At 46.4% G+C, this 21,849-nt stretch overlaps 2 protein-coding genes across 3 annotated transcripts in view; one reads left to right on the plus strand and one right to left on the minus strand.

Moving 5' to 3' along the window:
* Nucleotides 1-13,276, plus strand: part of LOC119382879 (uncharacterized) — a 476,078-nt gene extending 462,802 nt beyond the window's left edge. For both annotated transcript variants that reach the window (XM_037650771.2, XM_037650772.2), the window contains 3 exons: nt 544-1,189; nt 6,748-7,607; nt 8,134-13,276. In XM_037650771.2, the coding sequence (XP_037506699.1) occupies nt 544-1,189; nt 6,748-7,607; nt 8,134-8,931 (2,304 nt within the window). In that variant the 3' untranslated portion in view covers nt 8,932-13,276. The remainder of the gene's footprint in view (nt 1-543; nt 1,190-6,747; nt 7,608-8,133) is intronic.
* Nucleotides 13,228-21,773, minus strand: LOC119382885 (AN1-type zinc finger protein 2A). The gene is made up of 7 exons (XM_037650779.2): nt 21,498-21,773; nt 21,284-21,326; nt 20,170-20,353; nt 19,307-19,452; nt 15,806-15,988; nt 15,042-15,081; nt 13,228-14,361 (listed from the first exon to the last, which is right to left on the minus strand). Exons 1-7 carry the CDS (start codon nt 21,550-21,552, stop codon nt 14,329-14,331), a joined length of 684 nt encoding a protein of 227 aa, XP_037506707.1. The 5' UTR covers nt 21,553-21,773; the 3' UTR covers nt 13,228-14,328.
* Nucleotides 21,774-21,849: the final 76 nt, after the last annotated feature.

Raw genomic sequence — 21,849 nt, forward strand, 5'->3', positions numbered from 1 at the left:
TATTTGTGTTTTGTGTCCTTGACAAAGCAGTATGTGGGAGATGCTGTGAAAGTTTGCACTGCTTTAGAGTGAAATGCTAATAAGAAATTCCCTGCTTAGTTTCTGCCTTAAGGAAAACACTAGTGCATGGAATGTGAGCAAGCAAGTGCAGGCCTAGTCACAAGGTGGTCACAAGCCTTCAGGAATTAAAAATTGTGAATTGACTGCATTGGATGGCATTTCTAATGCGATATGTAAAGAAGTGATGATACAGTGTGCTCGGAAGTCTGACACACAAGAACTGTGATAGCTGTTCAAATTGGAAATTCTAGTAGAGCAGTCACAACCTCTGAACCAATCACATGTGCAGCAACAGGACATCAGCTTATTTTATGGAGCAATGGCAATGCGAGCCATATGCGAACCATAGGCGAGCAGAGAGATTCAGAAATTTTACAATCTGTGTTTAACAGCAGCCACAACAAATGCAAAAGCATATGTAAGAACACTGTGGCATCCACATAACCACAAATGCAGTACTCGATTCATGTCCTGTCACTGCAGGTGAAGAACGAGGAGGTGCTGCGTCGGGTGTCAGAGATGCGGCGGATGGTAGCAGATGCTGAGAGCTATCTGTCTGACGGCAACCGGCCAGCAAATCGGCCGCCACTTCCAGCCAATGAGTCAACCAGCAGTGAAGAGCGTGAGGCAGGCGGCCCCACCATCCGTGCGGCCGATTCGCTCTTGCTGCTCACACAGCTGGATGACGTGTCGGAAGCGCTCAACGAAGTTGCAGCTATGGCTCCAGATGAAGCTGCAAGTGAGTCAGACACGGACAGCTTCAGCACGCCAACGCAGAGCCCTCTCCACCGAACCTCGAGATTGACTGCAACGACCGAGCCGTCGGCCCCGAACAAGCGTGGACGCAGCGGCTCCAGTTTCGGCCTTCACAGTCCGGACATGTTGCCAGGAATAGGATCCGGAGACCGTGATCTCCTCGAGTTGCTCAAGCAGCTGCAGTCAAATCCAGACATCCAGCTCCCATTCGATGAGGGAACGCTGTACTTGGACCCGGACATTATTGATCTGACCATGATCCCGCCTCCGATGACGCCTGATGCAGATGCCATGGGGGATGTCCCAGGCACGCTGGACGTGCCTCCAATGCCTTTCTCAGATCGTGGTTTCCCGGGTCATCCTGCCTTGCCAAGTGCGTTTCACTGTTCCTTTCTTTCTTTCTTTCTCTCTTATTTTTTTCCCCCCAACGTTTCAGTTACTCTGACAAGTATTGTGACGTAGACAGTGAAAACAAAGCTAATTTCATGTGCAGTTAATGTCTTATAGGGATGATGACAAAGAAAGAATGCAGAATCAGAAATTAACAGAATTTCATGAAGGATGGCCATTCAACAGCATATACACCGTTGTACACTGGAATTGTTGGCATAATGTAGTGTAGGATTCAAGTGTAGCGTAACCAACAAAGGACAAAAAACGCTCACATTTTAACACCAAGTGTGTGTGTGTGTGTGTGTGTGTGTGTGTGTGTGTGTGTGCGTGTGTGTGTGTGCGCGCGCGCGTGCGCTTTTGCGTGTTCTGTGGTGTCTTCTCTTGTTCTGTGTTAGGTGTGCTACACTCTAACCCTGCAGAATAAATTGTTTTTTTTCTTCTCTTGACCATAACAAGCATTGTAGCACATTGATCGGCTTTTTGCTATATTTTCACCCTGAATTCAACAAAATAGTGCTCTCATGTCGCCTCTGTTGTGTGCTCACGTAAAGTTAGTAGCGCCACCTACCATGGAGACGTGGTTGTGGGAGCGTTGGTCGGTGCTGTGTGTGTGTGCAGGACATGGACGAAAAGGAACTCGGGAGGCACCAGCCGGCGTGCTATGTTTGTAGCTACGAAGCAATTAATTGTTTCTTAATAAAGAAGTTGTTCACGACCCCGGCATTCAACATGGTGTCAGAGAAGAGTTAAGTGCAGTACCACGTGCCATTCAACATGTCAGTCGCTGAGCACGCGGGCAGCGAAAGTTCAGCGCCCCGGTGTACAGCATCATCGTTAGGCTTATTCTTCCAGAACGATGGATGAGACTTCACAAGCCGCTCAACTGCGGTCACTTCTGCTAACGCCACATCAGCTTTCGCCTCCAGAACCGTTCACATTCGTACCTGAGCACTGGACAACCTGGAAGAGGCATTGGGAGCGATTCCACACCACTTCTGGTCTGAACGGGAAGACTCAAACCAAGCAAGTGAATTCATTAGTTTACCTCATGGGACACAAGGCCGAGGAGACTTTCGCCACCCTCCCCATTCCTGCCAACAAGTTGGAATCCTATGCGGACGTTGTCGCAGCGATCGAAAATTTCTTAATCGTGAAGAACGTCGTGTACGAGCGGGCAGTATTCAACAGCTGCTCACAGCGTGAGGGAGAAACGGCGGCAGATTTTATCACTGTGCTATATGCGCTAGTTGAGACTTGTGAACACTGTGCCCTCAAGGATGAACTCTTAGGGATCGCATCGTCGTCAGGGTGAGAGACAAACAGCTTTCCACAAAGCTACAAATGGAGAGTGAGCTTACACTGGAGTAAGCAGTATTGCTGACTAAGCAAACGGAAACTGTCGGTCAGCAGCAAGAGACTCCGAAGCACTCTACCGAATTGACATCTACTGAGATGGCACATGCCGACAGACTACAAGCGCCACAACAAAAGATGAAGTTCCAACCAAAGACGTCACACAAAGCGACAGTGGAGCCGGCTTGTGCGACACAGGCCTGTTTTTGGTGTGGACATACTGTAAAGCACCCCAGGCAAGTGTCCTGCAGCTAAAGCCCAATGCAACAAGTATGGCAAGCAGGGTCATTTTGCATCAGTCTGGAAAGCCAAGTGAGTTAGACAAGTCATCCTTCAGTTTGAAGGATCATCAACGGAGGCTGACTCTTTCTTTGCGGGGTCAGTCAGCACCATGCACAAGAGACAGCCATGGAAAGACTCACTCCATGTCAATGGTCAGGAAGTTGAGTCCCGTCTGGACACTGGAGCAAACATCACTGTTGTACCAATGGGCCTCCTCTCAAGGTTTGAGAAGGGGACCACACTCCTCAAGCCCGACATGGTCATCCTTGGCCTAGCAAAGCAACGGTTGGACATTTTGGGAGTCATGCAAGATACAGTCACATTCAATGATATTCAATGATACAAGCGTCATGGCGCATCTTTACGTCGCGAAAGATCTGGACGAGCCATTTCTTGGCTTAGACCTCACTGAGAGCTTTGACATCCTGCGACGAGTGAATGAAGCTGGTGTAGAGCCACGTCTAGACCCAGTAAGCGAGTATCCCGAGCTGTTCCAGGTTTGGGTGAAGTACTGTATGCTTGCAAAGTCAAGTTGAAGCCACTATCAGAGCCCGTGGCAGTCACATCCCCACGACGTATCCCAGTTCCCCTATAGAGAGCTGTTAAGCGTCACCTCCGGCTGATGCTAGGTGAATGAGTGATCACCAGCATCACCGAGCCAACAGAATGGTGCTCACCAATCGTCATCATGCCTAAAAAGAACGATGACATATACATATGTGTGGACTATACCATGCTGAACAAGAGCATAAGCGAGAATACCACCCCATTCCAAGTGTGGAATGCTAGCGACATTGGGTCAAGCTAGGTATTTCTGTCGTCTGGATGCATACTCAGGCTTCTACTACATGAAACTTCGCCCAGAATCAACGCATCTCACCACATTCATCACTCCGTTTGGGCAGTTTAAGTTTAACCGCCTCCCTTTGGGAATTTCCTGTGCTCCAGAGCACTTTCAGAGAATGATGCATCAGCGCCTTGAAGGACTAGATGGTGTTGTGTGTCACAAAGATGACATTCTTGTGTGGACCAAGAGCAAGGAAGAACATGACAGTCGCCTGCATGCAGTCCTGTGCTGAATAAAAGAAAAAGGGGGTTACACTCAACCGCGGCAAGTGTGTGTTTGCCCAAGAAACGGTCAAGTTTCTGAGACGTGATCAACAAGGATGGGGTGACGTCGGACAAGGACGAAATAACAATTATCATAAACATGCCACCTCCTACAAACGTCACGGAACTCTAGAGCTTCCTGGACATGGTGAATCTTATTGCTCGATTCATACCGAATCTGATGACCAAGACACGACCATTAAGAGAGTTACTTCACAAGGACGTTCCGTTCAACTGGGACGATCCTCATCAGCATGCTTTTGAATAGGTGAAGGACTGCCTCATGTCACATCCAGTGCTGGCACTATAATGCCTGACAAAGGAGACGATCTTGTCTGCTGACACTTCAAGTTTTGGCCTGGGAGCAGTCCTCGTGCAGCGCCAGGAAGACAAAAGCCTAAAAGCTATCGCCTACGCTTTGAAGTCGTTGACTGAGGCGGAGAAGGGATACTCTCTGATCGATAAGGAGGCCCTTGTCATCACATAGGCCTGCGAGAAGTTCAAAGACTATCTCATCGGGTTGTTTTTGTTGAGTCTTCAGACGTATGGACACGTGTAAGAAACACCAAATACATTTAATAACCGATTAAGCGGTCATGCCGACGCAGCGGCACAGCGTAGCCGGCCGGCGACGTGTCAAAAGAGAGAGTCCCTAGCGGCAAACGGGGGTTGGTCGATTTGGTTGCATGCCCTCTGGCTGGCAGTGCGGCCACCAGCGCCCGTGCAGCTGCTATTTTTACCCACTGATGGCGACACCTGCTCAAGTCACTACACAACAGTTTTCATGTGGAGATAGACCATAAGCCGCTTATCCCACTGTTCATTAGGAAGCTGGTGGACAAGTTAACACTGAGATTGCAACGGTTGCGTCTCAGAATGATGCACTACAACTACACAATGCAGCATGTACCCGGCAAGAGCCTGGTTGTAGCAGCTGCTTTGTCTCGTCAGCCACTCAAGGAACAAGACACCAGAGGAGGTCGCAGACTTTTCGAGCAGGGCCTCATCCGGCATGTACATGTTCCCGTGTGTGTCCTCAGAGACTTGCAGATGCACGAAGTCAAGACTCTATCTGCAGAGCTTTGAAGAACTATGTTCAGATGGCCAGGCCAAATACAAAGTCACGAGTGCACGAGAAGTGCTTGCCATACTGGCAGTTCAAGAATGAACTTACGTCACACGACGTAATACTCATGAGAGGGCAGCAGTACCTGATACCCATTTCGCTGAAACCTTCAGTGCGATGGGCATGAAGGGATCATCAAGTGTACAAGGCGAGCCCAGGAGTCCCGTTGGTGGCCAGGCATATCAAAGGACATTGCCAACACCATGGAAAAATGTGTCAGCTGCAGGAAGCAGAGGCAGGCTCGGAGCAAACTACTCATGCCAACTTCCTTTCCCGACCGACCTTAGCAGTGAGTAGCCATGGACCTTTTTCATGTCAACTGAAAGTGCCACCTGCCATTACAGACTACTGCTCTCGCTACATCAAGATTGCATTACTTGAAAATCAGAGACCAGAGACGGTCATTCTGAAGTCAAAGTGTATCTTCTCGAGGCACGGAATTCCTGAAACTGTGGTTACAGACAATGGGCCACAGTTCCGTTCAGAGTTTCTGGCTTTCGTTAGAGGCTGGGGGTTTGAAGAGATCACCTTGAGCCCCAAGTACGCACAAAGCAATGACTGAGCTGAGGCCGCAGTCACGATCACAAAGACTAAACTCACCAAGTTGTCCGACCCCTACTGTTGGTGTACCTGGCAACCCCTTTGGACAATGGCTTTAACCCCACCGAGCTGCTGTTTAGCCGGCAACTTCGAACGCGTGTACCTCTGTCAGCACAACTGTTGACACCTTCAGTACCAGATGCAGCTCAACTCAAGACCTTCGAGCACAAGGCCAGAGAACGTCAAAAGTCAGATTACAACATGCAGCGTGCTGCATGCGGCATGCTGACCAGAACTTCAGCCTTTTCAGAAGGCCTGGATCACTGACCTCCAATGAGCTGATACAGTTCTGAACAAGGCCGATGCACCCACTTCTACTGGATCAGCACGGAGCAGGGTATACTTTGCCATAATGTCAAGTTTCTTGTCATTGACCATCGACCAAACAACATCGAAGATGACCTCACATCTCTCAACAGTTTGCCTCATCCACCTGTGCCTCCTGCCTACAAAGCCTAGTAGACAGCAACCCAACCGACCATTGATACTACTCATTCGGCATCTTCCTCATCAATGCAGCGCCAGGCTTCTGGACCAACCTCCCGATCTGGAAGACCTCTGCGCCTACTGAAGCATTATGGCTATGACTAGAGGGGAGGTGTTGTGTGCTCACGTATAGTTGGTAGCGCCACCTACCGCAGAGACACGGTTGTGGGGGCGTCGGTCAGTGCTGTTTGTGTGAAGGACACGAACGAAAAGGGATTCGGGATTATTCGTCAGCCAGCCTGCTATGTTCGTAGCTACTAAGCTACTAACTGTTTATTAATAAAGAAGTTGTTCACGATCCTGGCATTCTACAGCCTCCTTAATCTTAGGCAATGTTTCCTGCAATATCTATGAGTAATTTCTTTTTTGTAGAGCTTTATAATTATGAGAAAAACTGATTATAGGTTCAGTTTTACGTAATTTTTTTTTTTTCAAGCCAGCTGAAAAACTAGTATCTCGTGAACTAAATAATGTGAAGGTGGGTAACAATAGTCTATTGTTTAATAAACAATGCTATTTTACAACACTAGTTTCACTGAAGCATTGTGCACGGCTTTATTTTGTGCCCGTCTTTTCTACAGACTGCACACTGCAGGCTACTGACACCGACCAGGTTGACTCGGCACGAGTGGTGGCTGAATTGGACGACCTCTGTGACGCACTGACCGAGATGCGTGCTACAGGCAATGAGCTGGGCTGCGATGCCATTTTTCAGCAGCTGGGCTGCCAAGATCTGGAGAGCTTCATCGCGAGTGTGACCGTGCCCCCGCCCCCAACGTTATCGGATGACATGCCCCCGATGCTGCTGCCAGACGGTGATGACGACATCGCCTCATACATCATCCCACCACCACCTCCGAGCTGCGATGAAGAGCAGAACGAAGTGCTGGCCCGCTTCGAGCGTGCCTCCGAGGACATGCGCCGCTTCATAGGCGGTGCCAGCACAGAAGCCAACAGTCCCGCCTTGGAGCCACCCGCATTTGAAAGCCTGAAAGTGCTGTCGTACGGCAGCCTGCTCGAGCCTGCCAACCCACCTAGTCCCACGGTGAGAGAGCGGCGAGGCTCCGACGACAGCCACACATACGAGAACTGCGAGCTTTCGAGAGGGTCGCAGGAAACGCACTCGGCCCCGCAATCACTTCAGAACGGGCTTCACGAATATGAAGACGTGGCATTTGGCAAACCGCGGGTGCCACCAAGGCTGCGGAGGGTGGCAGGTAGTGGTAGCAGTAGCTCTGATTTGGCAGCATCTGGGACGGCACCAAAGCGAGACCGTACGGGGAGCTGCGACAACATCCAGGTTTCGGGAAGTTCGCTAACTCAGCGGCAAGTGGCTCGGTCACATTCGTGGACGAATCTCCAGGGTCCCGTGAGCCCAGGTTTAAGTAGGAAAGGAACAGCAGGGAAGCCTCCACTGCCTCCAGGCCTCTCCCTTGCACAGGTGAGCAGAGAGTAATGTTTTCAATAGAGATAATGTTTATATCCAATAGCACATGTATAAAATAAGCCCATTTGAAAAACCCTCTTGCTATTTGCCAAGAAGTGTGAAGTCCACAACAGTAGAACAAAGAAAGATATGCCCAGTCTGCCATTTTCTTTACCCTGACAGTCAAATTTTCTTCACTGAAGCGTCAAGTTGTCCTGTTCAAACAAACAGTATAAACCTACACATCCTCATAATTCGAATTCGGAATAATCGCCTGGTATGCATGTAGTTGGTTTGCCATCTTGGAACATTGTAATGAAGCAGTCAGTGAGCTGTTACATAGGTGCAACCATGCCCAATTCATACAGCTGCGAGATGTGCTAAGAAACGGGTCCTTATTTCATTCAGTGCGCATTCATTGCATATCTGAAAAGAAAAAGAAAGGAAAAAAATGAAAAAAAAAAGAAGTCTGCTTGTGTCATTGTCACCTTCTCATTGTAGAGCAATAGCACTATTGTCAGCACCTTTCTTATTCCCCCAGGATCACACAAAGCAGCCACTTCTAGGTGGTACGGACCAGGCTGGCTTTGCACGCTCTGGATCGGCCAGCCCTCACCCTTCTTCGAGTCCGCTGACCACACGCAGGGCAGGGTCACTTCGCTCCGGCTCCGTGGGCCGGGCTGGCGGCCGCCACTTGAGCAGCAGCTCACACGGGCGTTATCACCAGCGCAGCAGCTCTCTCAACTCGGAATCTAGCAGCGCTGCCTGCCTCCTAAATGGGATCAATGGCTGCACCTGCTCTCCGCTCAGTTCGGGCAGCCCGTCTTCAGCCTGCCCCAGATGCCAGGCTGCAGAAGACAACGGCAGCTCAAAGCAGTCCACGGCAGACTCTCCTTTCTCGCGCGCACAGGAGGAGGTTTGCGGAATGGTGCTACGACTTGAAAACGCCCTCAAGGCCGGGGACGCTCGAGGTGACGTTGCTACCTCGGCTAGCGACAGGCAGGCCAGGGAGGCCCTGCTGGCCAAATCGCGTCAGTTTGTGACTGCTTCCAAGGTGTTTGTGCGCAGTGCAAGCGAGAACTCTGAGCAAGTGACCGCGCAGCTGGCCGCGTGTATGTCGCTGCTGGATAGCATGTGCGCAGCTGCTGAGCAGCTGGCCCTCTCCGGCCCTGCCTGGGCGTCCCTGGTCGAACAAGTCAAAGCAGTGGCGGTGGCATACGCACGTGCCACCGGGGCGGTTGACGGTGCCACCGTGGGCTCACTCATGCACCAAGCAACGGACCTGGCCTCTACACTGACGGCACTCATGCGGACTCTTCGCTCACTGGACAGCTCCTAATGTGGCCTCCCTTTTGTTTTTTGTTTTTTTGTTGTTGCCCTTTCTCTCGCATGCCCGAGGCTGCTTTCTTCCTTCGCTCTCAGCTCGCTCGAATGGCACCGAGCCGTTTGCACATTGGGGCGCTCTCTCACAACTGCATTTACGATAGCCATAGAAAAGCTGGAAGAATGATAAAGGTCGAAGGAGCAAAGAACTCTCGGCACCTGCTAACACGTCTGCACTGACCAATGCTGCCCCCAACGTTTTCCTCTAGCAGTGAGGCAACGTTGCAACAGTGGTGCTACCACACTTCTGCTTTGAGCTTTCTTTTTTTTTTTTTTCCTTCGCAAGGCCCATAGGGACCAAAATATAGTCCATCAATCAGCTCATTTTGGTCTCCTGGTGCAAGCAGATCTCGCTTGGGCAGACAAAGTGCACCTCCATACAAGGTGTGCCGTGTTTCATAAGAAATACAGTAGTCAGCGGGCTTTACAAGAACAAGGTGCAGTTGTGGGTCACAATGCTCAGGAAAGTCATACGGTACGCTGTGCACATTTGTGAGTCCAACGATTGGCATTGTGGGGGAGAACGCTCGGCGACATATTGTATGCAGTTTGTTCTCACCACTGAGTTTTTGTTTTGGCAGCCTTGCTACATTTTGTAATGGACAATAGTGAACCTAAATACCCCACCAAACTTTTTGCAATACTGTTGTAAACGACAGTGCGCAAGAAAATGCTTTGTAAAGCGAAGTGGATCAATGTATGGCTTAGATTGAAGCCGCCAAGGAGTTTCACCATTGGCGACTCGCAAAATCGGTGCAGTTTCTGTGATTCTGCAAAATTGATTAGCATTCAGTGTGGGCCAAATTTTGTGCATGATCAAGTTTTAACAGAGCCATGCAGCAACGCTCGGACAATGTCGGTTTGTGTAAATTTTTTGAGAGGCTGTAGTAAAAAAAAGTTTGGCAGCATGTCACTCTTTAACTCTTGAAGGCAAATGCCTGCTGCACACTTGGTAAAGCATTAAGCTAAAGAATTGGGCACCAGACTTCCTGCAAGACATAACAAGATGCAATCTGAGGGGCACTCATGAAGTTCTCAGTCATTTGCATTGTTCCACCCCCACTGAAGCTTTCTGCACATCAGGTGTCGCACTACCTCCGGGACCGGCCCACCATTGACCACGCAATGATGCCATGTGATGACGTCACAAATTTTTGCGACCTGTGACGTCGCAAGTTGACATCATCAATGATGTAGGTCTTCATTCGCCTCCTGTAATTCACTCAAGGGGCCGCTCAACAAGACACAAACAAGGTTTTTGCCGTACAAGCATTTTTAGGGACATCGCCTGTCAATTGGAGCTGTGGAACTAGGTGTAGGCCGAGTAACCTTTAGAAAGACAACCATTCCATTAATTTGTGTATCACATAATTAGCATAGGGAAATACCATACAAGCCGATGCCTGACACAGCAGTGTGTGCAGCACAGAAGTTCAAAAGTGCAGCCTTTATGCGACATCCAAACTACCTACCATTTCTTACAATAATTGCGAGCTTGTCCCCTTTTCTCTATGCCGTAATATATCTGTCGAGTGCATCAGGAGTAAAAGAAGTGTCTTCTTCACGTTTCCTTGAAGATACTAAGACATTCACACCCTTCCCAACCTTATTGGATTATTGACAGTTACTTTCACACACCACTGAACATCATAGGCATGAACAAAGCGGGGGGGGGAGGGGCATACAGGCCCCTCAATTCCCTATAGGGTCAGGAGGGAGGTGCAAATTTGGCCTTGTAGGTTTCATTACTTTGCAAGCAGCACATGGGAACTCGTACGTCTCAGTGACAATGAAGAGCCCCAAAAATGTTTACTGTTTACATGAGGGTGTTTACTGTAATGTTTACTGTGCTTTACAACTGTGTTGGATACCAGCTTAGGAAAGCGTGCATTTCCTGCGTATATCATTGCAACTGCAGTGAAGTACGTAAGTGGAAGTTCACATCTGTATTTTTTGTTTGTTTTAGGTATTGAAACGGACACAAAAGGCAGCTATGGGTACGGGGGAGGTTGGGGTTGTCAGGTTGCGATTCCACCTCCAATACAAGAATGAGGAGCATACATTCCCGCACAACTTCCCATGCCAAAAATTTAGATTTGCTCCATTCATTTCAGCCGAAGGCACCTCGCATGATCTACTATCTCCACCAGAAACACTGAAAATCTGCAGAGTGCCCTGCTTTGCTGTCAGGCATGATGCCGAGCGTTGCACTGTGAAAATGTGAAATTACCACTGAAAGCTTCAGTACAGCCTAGAGACATGCCGATCAATGCTGCAGCTCTTACATGTCCCTGCACCATAAAGCTAACGCGCTTTCTATTCGTCAGCGTGGTTGCGCCACAAATGTTGGCCGACATTTCCTGCTATCCTTTGCATGTGCTATTGTTCTCTTTATTTTCTGGTTGCTGTAAAATTGTAGCATTCAGCACAGGACTACAAGACAGGGAGATTACAAAAGGGAACCATAAAGGATACTCAAGCTTTTATCTCTTTTTTTTTTTTTGCAAGTATAATAAGAATGGTATGTCCAAGCTCTTTCTTTGCTTTACAGTCCACTATTTCACAGAGTTGCCTTGAAAAAAATGTGTCGGCCGACATGCATTCATACACGTGTACAGTGTTGCAGATACAGAAAGCAGGTCTGCCAACCTCGTACAAAGCTTTTCCGACATGTTTCTAGCCATGGTGGCCACGAGATGAAAGGAAAAAGTGTCCCAGCGAAGCGAGTTGAGAAGGCTTTCATAAGCGGACAATTTCAGCTCCAAGAGCGCGCAGGCAGTACATCTCGGTCGTGTCGATAATCAAGCCTTCCACTTTATTCCTGACATGTCGGTACAGCTCTAGCTCATTCAGTTCATTAAAACCAGCAGAGTACCATTCATTCAACTGACAGCAAAGTAACCAGAAATGGCAAATGTCTGAATGTTGTAATCAACAGAGAGTTGTATATACTGCTGCAAATCCAGCGGCTGATCACACCCCTCATTGCAACACTTCCGTCAATGAATACCATCAATGAATCTCTTGGAACTGCCGATTTATGGCTTACAAGGTTAAGCTGAACTACTGTCCCCACCTTGAGAGTAAGTGGAACATTGCAATTTGGGGAAACACATGCATAAACGGCTCATATGAGGATGCATGATTCCAGTATGTTTCACTAATCTTAGTTTTCTTGCTGAGGCCTTTCAATTAAACATTGGAGCTAGCACACCCACTTTTGTTGTGGCTGTATTAGTGAGGTCCAATATCCCCCGACACAGCATTAAACAACTTTATCGCTATGTACAAGAAAATAGGACCTTCTGTTTGAGGGAAACAACATTGCAGATACTAACAAACCATCCAGCAGTACCCCGAACTCTTTTTACTGCTAATCTCGTGTCCATCATGGCTGACATTGCAAAAAAAAAAAGATCTTACTAGATGTTATTTTCTCTCACAAAAAAAAAAAAATAAAAGAAAAGTGCTCACGTAGAACAAATAGTTCTGCTGGTAAACCATCTCAGTGGAATGTATTGTTGAACACCCAAGTTTTTTTTGTTTGTGGCAGAATTTCTAGATATATTTGTTGTTATCGTAGTTCTGCTGGCTCATTTTCAAGAAACCTTGTTATAACAGCGCATTTAAACGGCATTTTGCACCGCTAACGGAAGAGTTGTTCTTCCAGTGTGTTATACACTTTTTTGTTTCTTTATTCGTGGTAAGATTTTTCTGACAATGTGCAATTTTATAAACATGGACCGATGCCTGCGTTTCCGAGGGAGTTTTTGTGCAAGGCCAGCAATACATAACACCCATCAGAGAATCTCAAGTTTTCAGAAAACAAGTTTTTTTGAGAGATTATATGAGCAATGATAATTTTACATTTTCATTTAAGCCCTGGTCAAGGTGTGGGTTGTAGCAATAAAGTGCATTATGAAGTGCTGGCTCGTCATTGCAGTACAGCATTGCGAATGTTCCAAGGTATATCTCACGATTACAAAGAGAGAGATGTTGCTGTTGTAATAAGATGTATTTTTCTCCTGTGTAGTTATACGTTTGTTAGAGCTGTCATTTGCATGTACCAGATAAAATGGAACGAAATAAGCCCAGGACCCTCGCACCACTTGATGCGAGGACCATGACACCAGCATTTTTTTTTTAAACAATGTTGTTGAATGGAAGTTGCTCATGTCAATCCCACTTGTACAATAACAAAAAAAGGAGCTGGGACACACGTACACAAAGAAAAAAAAATGTGACAAATATGGAAGATACATTCAAGCTTTTTATTTCAATAATAAAGACTTAAAAACAAAGATGGCTCTCCGAGTGTGGTAACTTGGGCCATATCGGATTTGTAACTTGGGAGAAGTTCGGCAGCACTAAAGGTTGTCCGTGATAGTAACTACAGTGGCCCCAGGTGGATGATAATGAAGCCCAAACCATTCAACCCTTTTGCTCTCATAATAAGACTTTCTTGGCTGTCTTGCACAACCATAAAGGGGTCATGAAGCACCCCTTGAGCTTGTTGAAAAAACACATCCTGCGGAAAGCTGACACGGCTATGAACTGCTCTGCCAAATATTTATACAGCCGTGCGCGTCGCGTAAAGGCCACAAGCGGAGCGCGAAGTTGCCGTTTCCTCAGGCGCCCTCTTTTCAAACAGAGCACGGTTCTCACTCTCGTCGGTGGGCGGGGCGTCTGCACATTGACGTCGCGGATCTGCCAGTTTATGTCACGAGAGACATAGCATGCTTATTGGCCGATAGCAGACTTAAATCGAGAGCGGCGTTCGGATCAGATGCACTTGCCGTGGGGTGGCACCACTTGCCAGCGCCGCACTCCTCAGTACACGGTAGCCGCACTGGCGCAAGCGAATCACTGCGGGAGAGCAATCGAGTTTCATGACGCACGCTGACGTAATTTCTTTCCCCCATGCCATCCCACCCTGTCTAGCTTCCAGTGTGCTCGTTGGCACGAGAAAAGAGAGAAAGCGCTGGGAGCGTGCGCCAAACCCCCGTAACTCCGCTGATTCTTGACGGATTCGAGAGATTTTTGCGGCAATCGATTCGGGAGGCAGTAAACTCCAATACTAAGGTCATTAGATCATTACTTGGAAAAGTGGTTCATGACCCCTTTAACAACACTGCCAGGGCGCTGTCAGAATGACCGTTCAAGTATGACGTTAATACAGCGAGATACATGGGAATGTTCAGCAATCATGCTGGGGTAAAAGAGTAACAACAATATAATGGTGACGAAAGGCACACAACTTTTTCAGAGCCCAACAAGTGCAGAATATTGAGGCCACTGGACGGATTGCACAGCGGTGGCCACGCTGCGTGTCGTAGAGACATGCGCCTGTCGACTAGGAGACAAAGCAGCTCTTCTCAGACTTTTGCTGTGAAAGAGCAGACAAAGGGAGTGGATGTTACTTTGGGTGTGTTGGACAGTCAAATGATCAACTTGTTACTCTGACACCAAATAAGGCATATAGCGTACACAAGCACAAAAGTCATGTAATCTTTAAAGTGTAATCCAAACAGTCTTCTTAGCGAGCCATTAATAAAATAACTTCATCAGTTGGTGCGTCCTTAAAACTTGCAAGATGGCACTTGGGGTATCAATACGACAAAGAGGAAAAATGCGTGCAAAACAAGCTAAAGTTCTGGAGTTTTGGCTATAAGGGACACCACAATGGAGGGCTCCATATTAATTTCGATTGTTTCCAGGAATCAAACCCGCAACCTATTGTCCAGCAGCACAACGCCAAGCCACAGGGCCATGCTCGCAGGTTAAAAACAAGGTGCTGAATTCCGATTGATGATGCTTGCTGAAAGCTAGCTTTTTGTTTTACTGAGCAAAAGGAAAAAAAAGAACAAGAAGGGCAACAGGTTCTTCGCACATATATGACCCCCTTTATACGTATGTGTAATCCTTTCAATAAACATCTGTTGGAAGTAGGCCCCTTATTTGCCATACTAAGTCCCTCTTGTTGCCTTCCCACCAGCATTAAAGCCAAGATTTAGCTTTAGCTTTAAGTAAAAATGACGTCATTTCTGTCATTTCTGACGTGCTTACCCTTGACGATGTCCTTCTCCTACGTCCATGCTGATCAGGGCTGTAAGAAAAGACAACAGCAACAAAGCACAAAATTACTGCTACGCACCCTTCCTGCCAACAGATCGTATGCTTTTACGAGATTTAAGATTCTAACGTTAGTTAGAAGCATTACTACTAAATATGATTGCAAGAAACTCGTGAATATTCATGTTCATCACAAAACCAAGGTCTCAAACTTCAGCTGCTTTCGTACTGTCTAGAAACATATAAGGGTTTATAGACCAAATGCCTTTTCTCAAGTTTGTATTGGCCTAGATTCTCAGACACCTGCAATCAGGTTCGAGAATCTTTGATTTAGATTCTCATAGGAAAGTATGATGCACATTGTAGTAGAATGCTAGGACATCAGGAATGTGTAACAGTATTGTGCAAGTGAAATACCAAAACCTCAGAGCAATGAAGTTTGCAATATATCAAAAGCTTATTCCAACACGCACTAGTAGTTTGTTATATTGAAGTTCAGCTGTACAGTACGGGCACTGTGAAAGGGAAGACTCGAATGAGCAGCATTCATGTTGCTGGCCCCCTCACAGCATGTAGACGAGGAAACATTCTTCATGCACAGCACTAGTCTGTGAAACTAGTCACAAGTGACAACCACTAGTGGTCTTATGCAAATCTAAGCCACTATCTTTTTGCAAGAGGGCAAAATCCAGACATGCCCTGCGCGCAAGTGTTCCCTTTAACTGTGGGCCCGTCTGTACACTGAACGCTGGGCTCACCTGTGGCCCTGAAGTTCAGCTTCATAGAGAGACTGCTGCAGAGCCCATGCCAAGGCTTCGTCTTCAGTCTGCAGGTGAGAAACGCTAGCGCGCTGGCTTTGTGCTCCGCACGCCGATGCTGCGGCCACTCGCTTGAGCGCGGGGCTGGGGGCCTTCTGCTGAAGCCTGGCCATGGCAGCAGCACTACAAGGAAAGCATGCAAGTTTAGAGATGATGTTCATCTAAGCCATACTGCAGATGAGGCACAGTCACTGGGAAAAAAAGGCATGGGAGTGCTGCTTATTAAAGGGAGACTAAAGGCAAATAACTTTTTATGTCAGAGAGTGAAAGATCAATGCTTGAGAACCTCTGAAACATCACTATATTATGCACAGAAGTGCTTTAGTAATCAAGAAGTTCCTCAGTACAGCTAATCACTACTCATGACAGAAAAGAAAACTGCAGAGCATTACAAGATGAAATAAAACGAAACTTGAGTGTTTCGGTTTAATTCACAGAAAAAAGGGCTTGACATTGCTCTTGAGAATGGCGCTAGTTCTGTTTTCGCCGGAATCCGCGCTGCGGGCAGGAGAGGGTGGACATGGCGAATGCTACGTCGTACGAGCATTCTCAGAGGCGGGTGGCTTGAATTGCGCCAACGACATGCAGACCATTAAAACGCGATTTTCTTTCAAACTAAGCATTTCCCTGGCATGAAACAAGCACTACGGGGTTTCTGGAACACTATTTCAGCAATCCACGCCGACTTCATATTTGTCTTTAGTGTTCCTTTAACAAGACGCACAATAAAAACTGCATATCAGTTATTACTGGCAATACTGAACTCACTCACCTGGTAGGAAAGTGGCAACTGCTAGTGAAACAAACAAAGGTCAAAACTTTGTTTTTAACTGTGTAGAAACAATCAGTATACTAGTGTTACATCATGGGTCTCAAAAGTAATTCTGACAGAGAAAGTTCGAGGAACTTGTTCGGTTAAGCATCTCATTCTTGTAGAATGCAACTCGGTCCCTTAGAGGTGTGACCGTTTAGATTGCCTGGCTCTGCTGAACTGTTTGGTAATAAAGAAGGATTACATTCAAACATACAAAAAGACCAGCCATAAAAAAAATATCTTGTTGTTGCTGCTCTGAAAAAGCAGCTGTCCCATCTCCCTTGCCCCATAAGCCAATGCAAACTTGTGTGCAAGTCAGGTATGACCAAGTACTGGCAGGACCAATAATCCTTACGCAATGGCAACATACTCTTCGAATAGTCAGCATCCAAGAGGAAAGCAAGGAGCGAGCTCTGTCAATTCTGAAACAAAGGCACAATGCAGCCACTACTAGAGGAAACTTTAAAAAAGAAGTTAAACTGAATATGCACGTCATAAGTTGCTGCTATTAGCGTTCGAAAATTGATGTACTATGGCTTCTGTTGATGATTTCAATAGCATAGCATTACCTACAAATGTGCATCGTTGACCACTGCCCAGCGCTGTTTTTCCTCACCCTGTCCACCAACCTTCCAGCCCATCTATCAGTCTGGTCTGTACAGTGAAAGTGTGTTCACTTGCTTGAGAGTTGAACAATAGGTACTACTACTTTGTTTACTTGAAGATGCACCGTCTCACTTCAAACTACTACTTAGGGCTCTGCCCGCAAGCACCTTGCAAAATAAAAACTAGACGACGAACAAAATATTAATGCAAGTACATTTCGATGCATTCCAGAGGCTTTTTTTCTTTTCTACCATGACACAGAAATATTAGTAAAATAGTGGCAAGAGCAAATCACTCTGCCAATTTCTATGCAGTACGAACACTCGAATAGAACATGTACTGTGTGTAGTCCTCCATGAAAAAAAAAATCACGCCATATCCACAAAGTGAATGATGATTGAGGAGCTGGCTCGAAGATAGTCGGGTAAGTTGGGTAATCGGATGATCGGGTTTTGCCTGGGTTATTATCATCAAGTCTCTCGAAGAACAAGAGAAAGAAGACTTCTCTTTCGCACGAGTGTGCGCATGCTACAGTTGGCTATGCTATATGCGGTTATGCCTGCAGTAATGTCATCATCAAGGCACTCGAAGAACAAAAGGAAGACCTGTCCTCCGCGCGAGCTGCGCCTGTAGCGGTCGCCTCTGGAACTTAGGTTACGCTCCTAAAAACATTTGCTATTAACAGGGACCAAATGTTACTAGGTGCGAATCAAATAATATCGCAAGGGACTGCACTCACTGCTGCAAGAAAGTAAAGGTGGCGTGATGTTGCTTCGTACATATTCTAGCCAACCATGGTAATTACGGAGTAATTAAATACATATTTATTCGTGCAGTCATTCATACAGCATTCGTGCATAAAAGAATTGCATCACCGACTTTAAGTACATGAATGGCTGCAAGCATTATTCTTTAACCATTGCTGTTTAAAGTAACATACTGCACATCCTGTGAAATGTAATAGTGTCGCTACTAAAGTAACCATCTTTAACTATATGCAGCACGCTGGCATCTAAATAAATACGAATTAAGTGTGGAGAAGGTTGAACGTAGCCCACCTAAGCTCAATGTCCAATGTGTTTTCTTCACTATCACTGGTCACAATTGCCAAGAACAAATAGAGTGAACAAATGTGTACACAGCACCTTAAGGATAATGTGTACCCACGTCAAGCTCACAACCGATAGAACGCACAAGAGCGGTATAAGCTGCAAGATGGAAATGACAACAGAGCGTGTCACCTGCCTTGGAATTTGGCAACGAGGAGACGCAGGGAAAGGAGGAGCAGGACGACTGGTAACAAAGCAACACACGATCCACAATTAAAGTTAAGAATAAATTATTATGCTTCAAATGCCAAAACAATAAAAGCATGAGGCATGCAGCACTGTGGGACTGCGTATTAATTGTGACCAGCTAGGCTTCTTTAACATGCACCTAAATCAAAGTACACGGGTATTCTCAAGTTTCACCCCCACCGAAATACGGCCACCAGAATTGGGAATCAAACCCATGTCCTCTAGCTTAGCAGCACACCTTAGCTGCTAAGGTACTATGGATAGTGCAATGTGCAATGAATGCAAATGTCAGGTCAAATATCCACACCAAAGTAGTGGCCTGCCTGGCTATATAAAACGGGTACCAACTTTCAAAGTCAATGCACTAGGTCTTGCCAAAGCTGGACCTTCTTACCTATAGCCCTGCTCGGTAGAATATTTAAGTAAGCTATGCGGCACTACTGTGGCTGGTGGCACATTCAGATAGCACCTTAAATACGCAAGGAAATGGCATAAAAGCGAGAATTTGTTTCCTTGTTGGAAAGAAAACTGAACAAGCATGCATTTTACAGCTGGCATGTCATAAAAAAAAGATTTCATCTTACCAAATCTCTTTCAATGACTGTAAAACGCAATGTAAAAAACAACAAGAAAAGCGTTCACCTCAGCAGCCGACTTTACACGTAAGCCTAGCAAAAGGTTACACGATTGGACCGGTTCTTACAGGAAACCCTGGTCACTTACCCAGAGGGGGTCATTCCCTTTCCTGTGCAGTTGTGGTCATCTGGAAACCTGTGCTTCAGACAATGGTTGAGGCTGCAATGTGTGCACTTCAGGGGAATCAGTTCTTTCTGCTTGCAACCCTTCACGGAGCAACGATTGACATAAGCCTGCAAGGAGATTTTTTTTTTTTTTTTCATTACAAATCAACAAAAACAGCAGTGAAACAAATGTTCAAAAAACTCCCGTCTCTCAGCAGGACACTTTTTCCCGAAATTCTCAAGGAATCGGGCCCATATAGAAGTGCTTGCAGGAAGTCACACAGTGCTTGCAGTAGCTCACAGCAAGTGCACTAAATCACTCCGTTTCTTTCCCTTTGCGTGTTTTAGTGCCACCAGCAGGTCGCAGCTCGGGAACGTGGCGTTCTACCGTACAAAGTTCAGTATACCCAGCCAAATACTCCCCGAGTACAAGTAAGTTATTATATTTAGCTCTTCCATTCCCTGTCAGTTGCATAGAGGGCAGGATAAGGATGGTTTCAACATTCCTCATATTGTCGATTTCAAAGTATGTTGTCACCACCCTTTAAGCAGCAGATATTGGGGAGTGATGTCAAAAATCACATCTTCAACGACTACAGATCAGTTGATATAATGTTTCAACTGTACAATAGTGTTGCAAGCAATGCAAAGTGAACTTTAATGTCAACATTGACATCTATTTGCATTTCACAGCATATAATATAAACACATCGGTTGCCTTGCACCGAAGACGCTTAAGACAGTGATCATTAGTATAGGAACCATAACTCATGCAAAACATATATTTGACTCAGTCCTTTGACTCCCATATATAGGCAGCAGCATGTGCATGTATGAAATACGCACCTTGCGTTTTGCTTGAGCCGGATCAGACTGGCAGTCACGGTCAATATGGCTGCTTACAGCTACATCAGGTAGGTCACCTCGCTTGCTTGGGACTGGGCTATTACAGAGTGGGCACACGGGCACCTGGCAATCTTTGCTAAGGCCAACGGTGCAGCCATGATTTTGGTACTGGAAGTGATCCTTGCTGCAAACGAATCAATCCCAGAAAGGCAAAACGTCATACGTACTTGACATACAGCAATAAGCTCATACTTAAGGCTCCGTGTTTTCAGAAAAATCCGAAAAAACCCGATAAACACTCGCCGATAAAATTTTTGACAATTCAGATTTATCCGATAAACTACGATATTAACGGCCAATATGACCCTGTTCCATTCTTTATCGGAAGGCCATGTTCCAAACAGTTATTGATGCGTTGGCCGGTGCTGCATTTGTTACAACAAGCTCTAAGGTTGTAATACGCACAAACGTGGGTATTTTGCATTCAAGTATTTGTGCTTGCGTGTATATGCGTTTGTGCATTCAAACCTTCCAAACAACTAAAATGCTATTCGTGTGTTTTGATGTTTAGATATCACTTCCTCTAAGATATTGGAGTATTGAGAATAATTCAAAACCAAACTCCTAATTTCGGCCGAACTGGGAATTTACTAGAAGTAACTCCGATAAACGTCGAATTTCGGCCAAAAAATAAACTCCGAAAAACCTTCCGATTTTCAAGAAAAATAAATTCCGAAAACACGAAGCCCTAGCTATACTGTTACATTTTAGCATTCTTTTGTAGGAAAGGCACTGTGTGAAGCGCGTAAAAAGTAAAAAAAAATGTTAAAATGTTGCGCTAGGGCAGCATTCTACTTTTTTTTTCGCAAGGCCATATGCGAAACTGAACAAGGCTAGAAATACAATGACGCAAGAAAAGAGAAAGAACCACGCTGACGTTTTAACGAAGGCTCTAGAACCAGCGAGAGTTGCGCGACAACTGCGAACTGTCAGGAATGGCACAACCAACGCTTGACTACGCACACGGAATGGCAACTGCAGTTTCGGTAGGCCTGTACCTGAAAGGTCACCATACGAGCACTAATATCGCTAATTGTTGTTGTTCAGTACGTACCAGAAAATCTGTCTGCAGGCATCACACTTCACCGGCAGAAAATCTGAAAAACAAACACGCCAACTACTCAGACGTTTATGCTGCGGGCGAAAGGGTTTATAAAATAGACAGATGCGCCACCTTGGAAACCGAAAGCTTGCATACAACGCGAAATCAACTCGACTGTCTGAAAATTCGCGCTAGATCACCAGCTGAGGAAGTAGTATCCACTTACCTAGCATCTTGCAGGTGCTCTCGGAGCAATGCTTTCCCAGCTCTGGAAACTCCATCCTCAATCGCAATGTTTGACACTCACTGATGCGTAATCCAGAACCAAATACCACCACTTGTCTTCACTCTCGGGACCGACGATTCAGCAGCACCACACTACGTACGGATCGAACGCCTGTGTGCTGTCTCATCACCCCTCTCCTGCGAGCTATATAGCTTCCTCGTACGCCTCGTTACAACTTATCAATGAGTCATACTTGTATCCAAACTGCACACATCGCTGCCGTCTATTGCAGCAGCGTTCCGCAGTTAGCAGCGTCACGATTGAGCGATCGCAGCGCCGCTAATCAGTGAAT

The sequence above is a fragment of the Rhipicephalus sanguineus genome, chromosome 2, assembly GCF_013339695.2.
Source record: "Rhipicephalus sanguineus isolate Rsan-2018 chromosome 2, BIME_Rsan_1.4, whole genome shotgun sequence".
Lineage (NCBI taxonomy): Eukaryota > Metazoa > Arthropoda > Arachnida > Ixodida > Ixodidae > Rhipicephalus > Rhipicephalus sanguineus.

Bases quoted from the DNA above. Each gene is read 5' to 3' on its own strand.
- LOC119382885 (XM_037650779.2), bottom strand. From the start codon at position 21,552: ATGGAGTTTCCAGAGCTGGGAAAGCATTGCTCCGAGAGCACCTGCAAG. The intron at 20,354-21,283 runs GTACGTACTGAA...ATTCGTTTGCAG, and splicing joins GCCTGCAGACAGATTTTCTG to CAAGGATCACTTCCAGTACC. The intron at 15,989-19,306 runs GTAAGTGACCAG...CTTTCCTTGTAG, and splicing joins AAGGGAATGACCCCCTCTGG to TGCTGCTGCCATGGCCAGGC.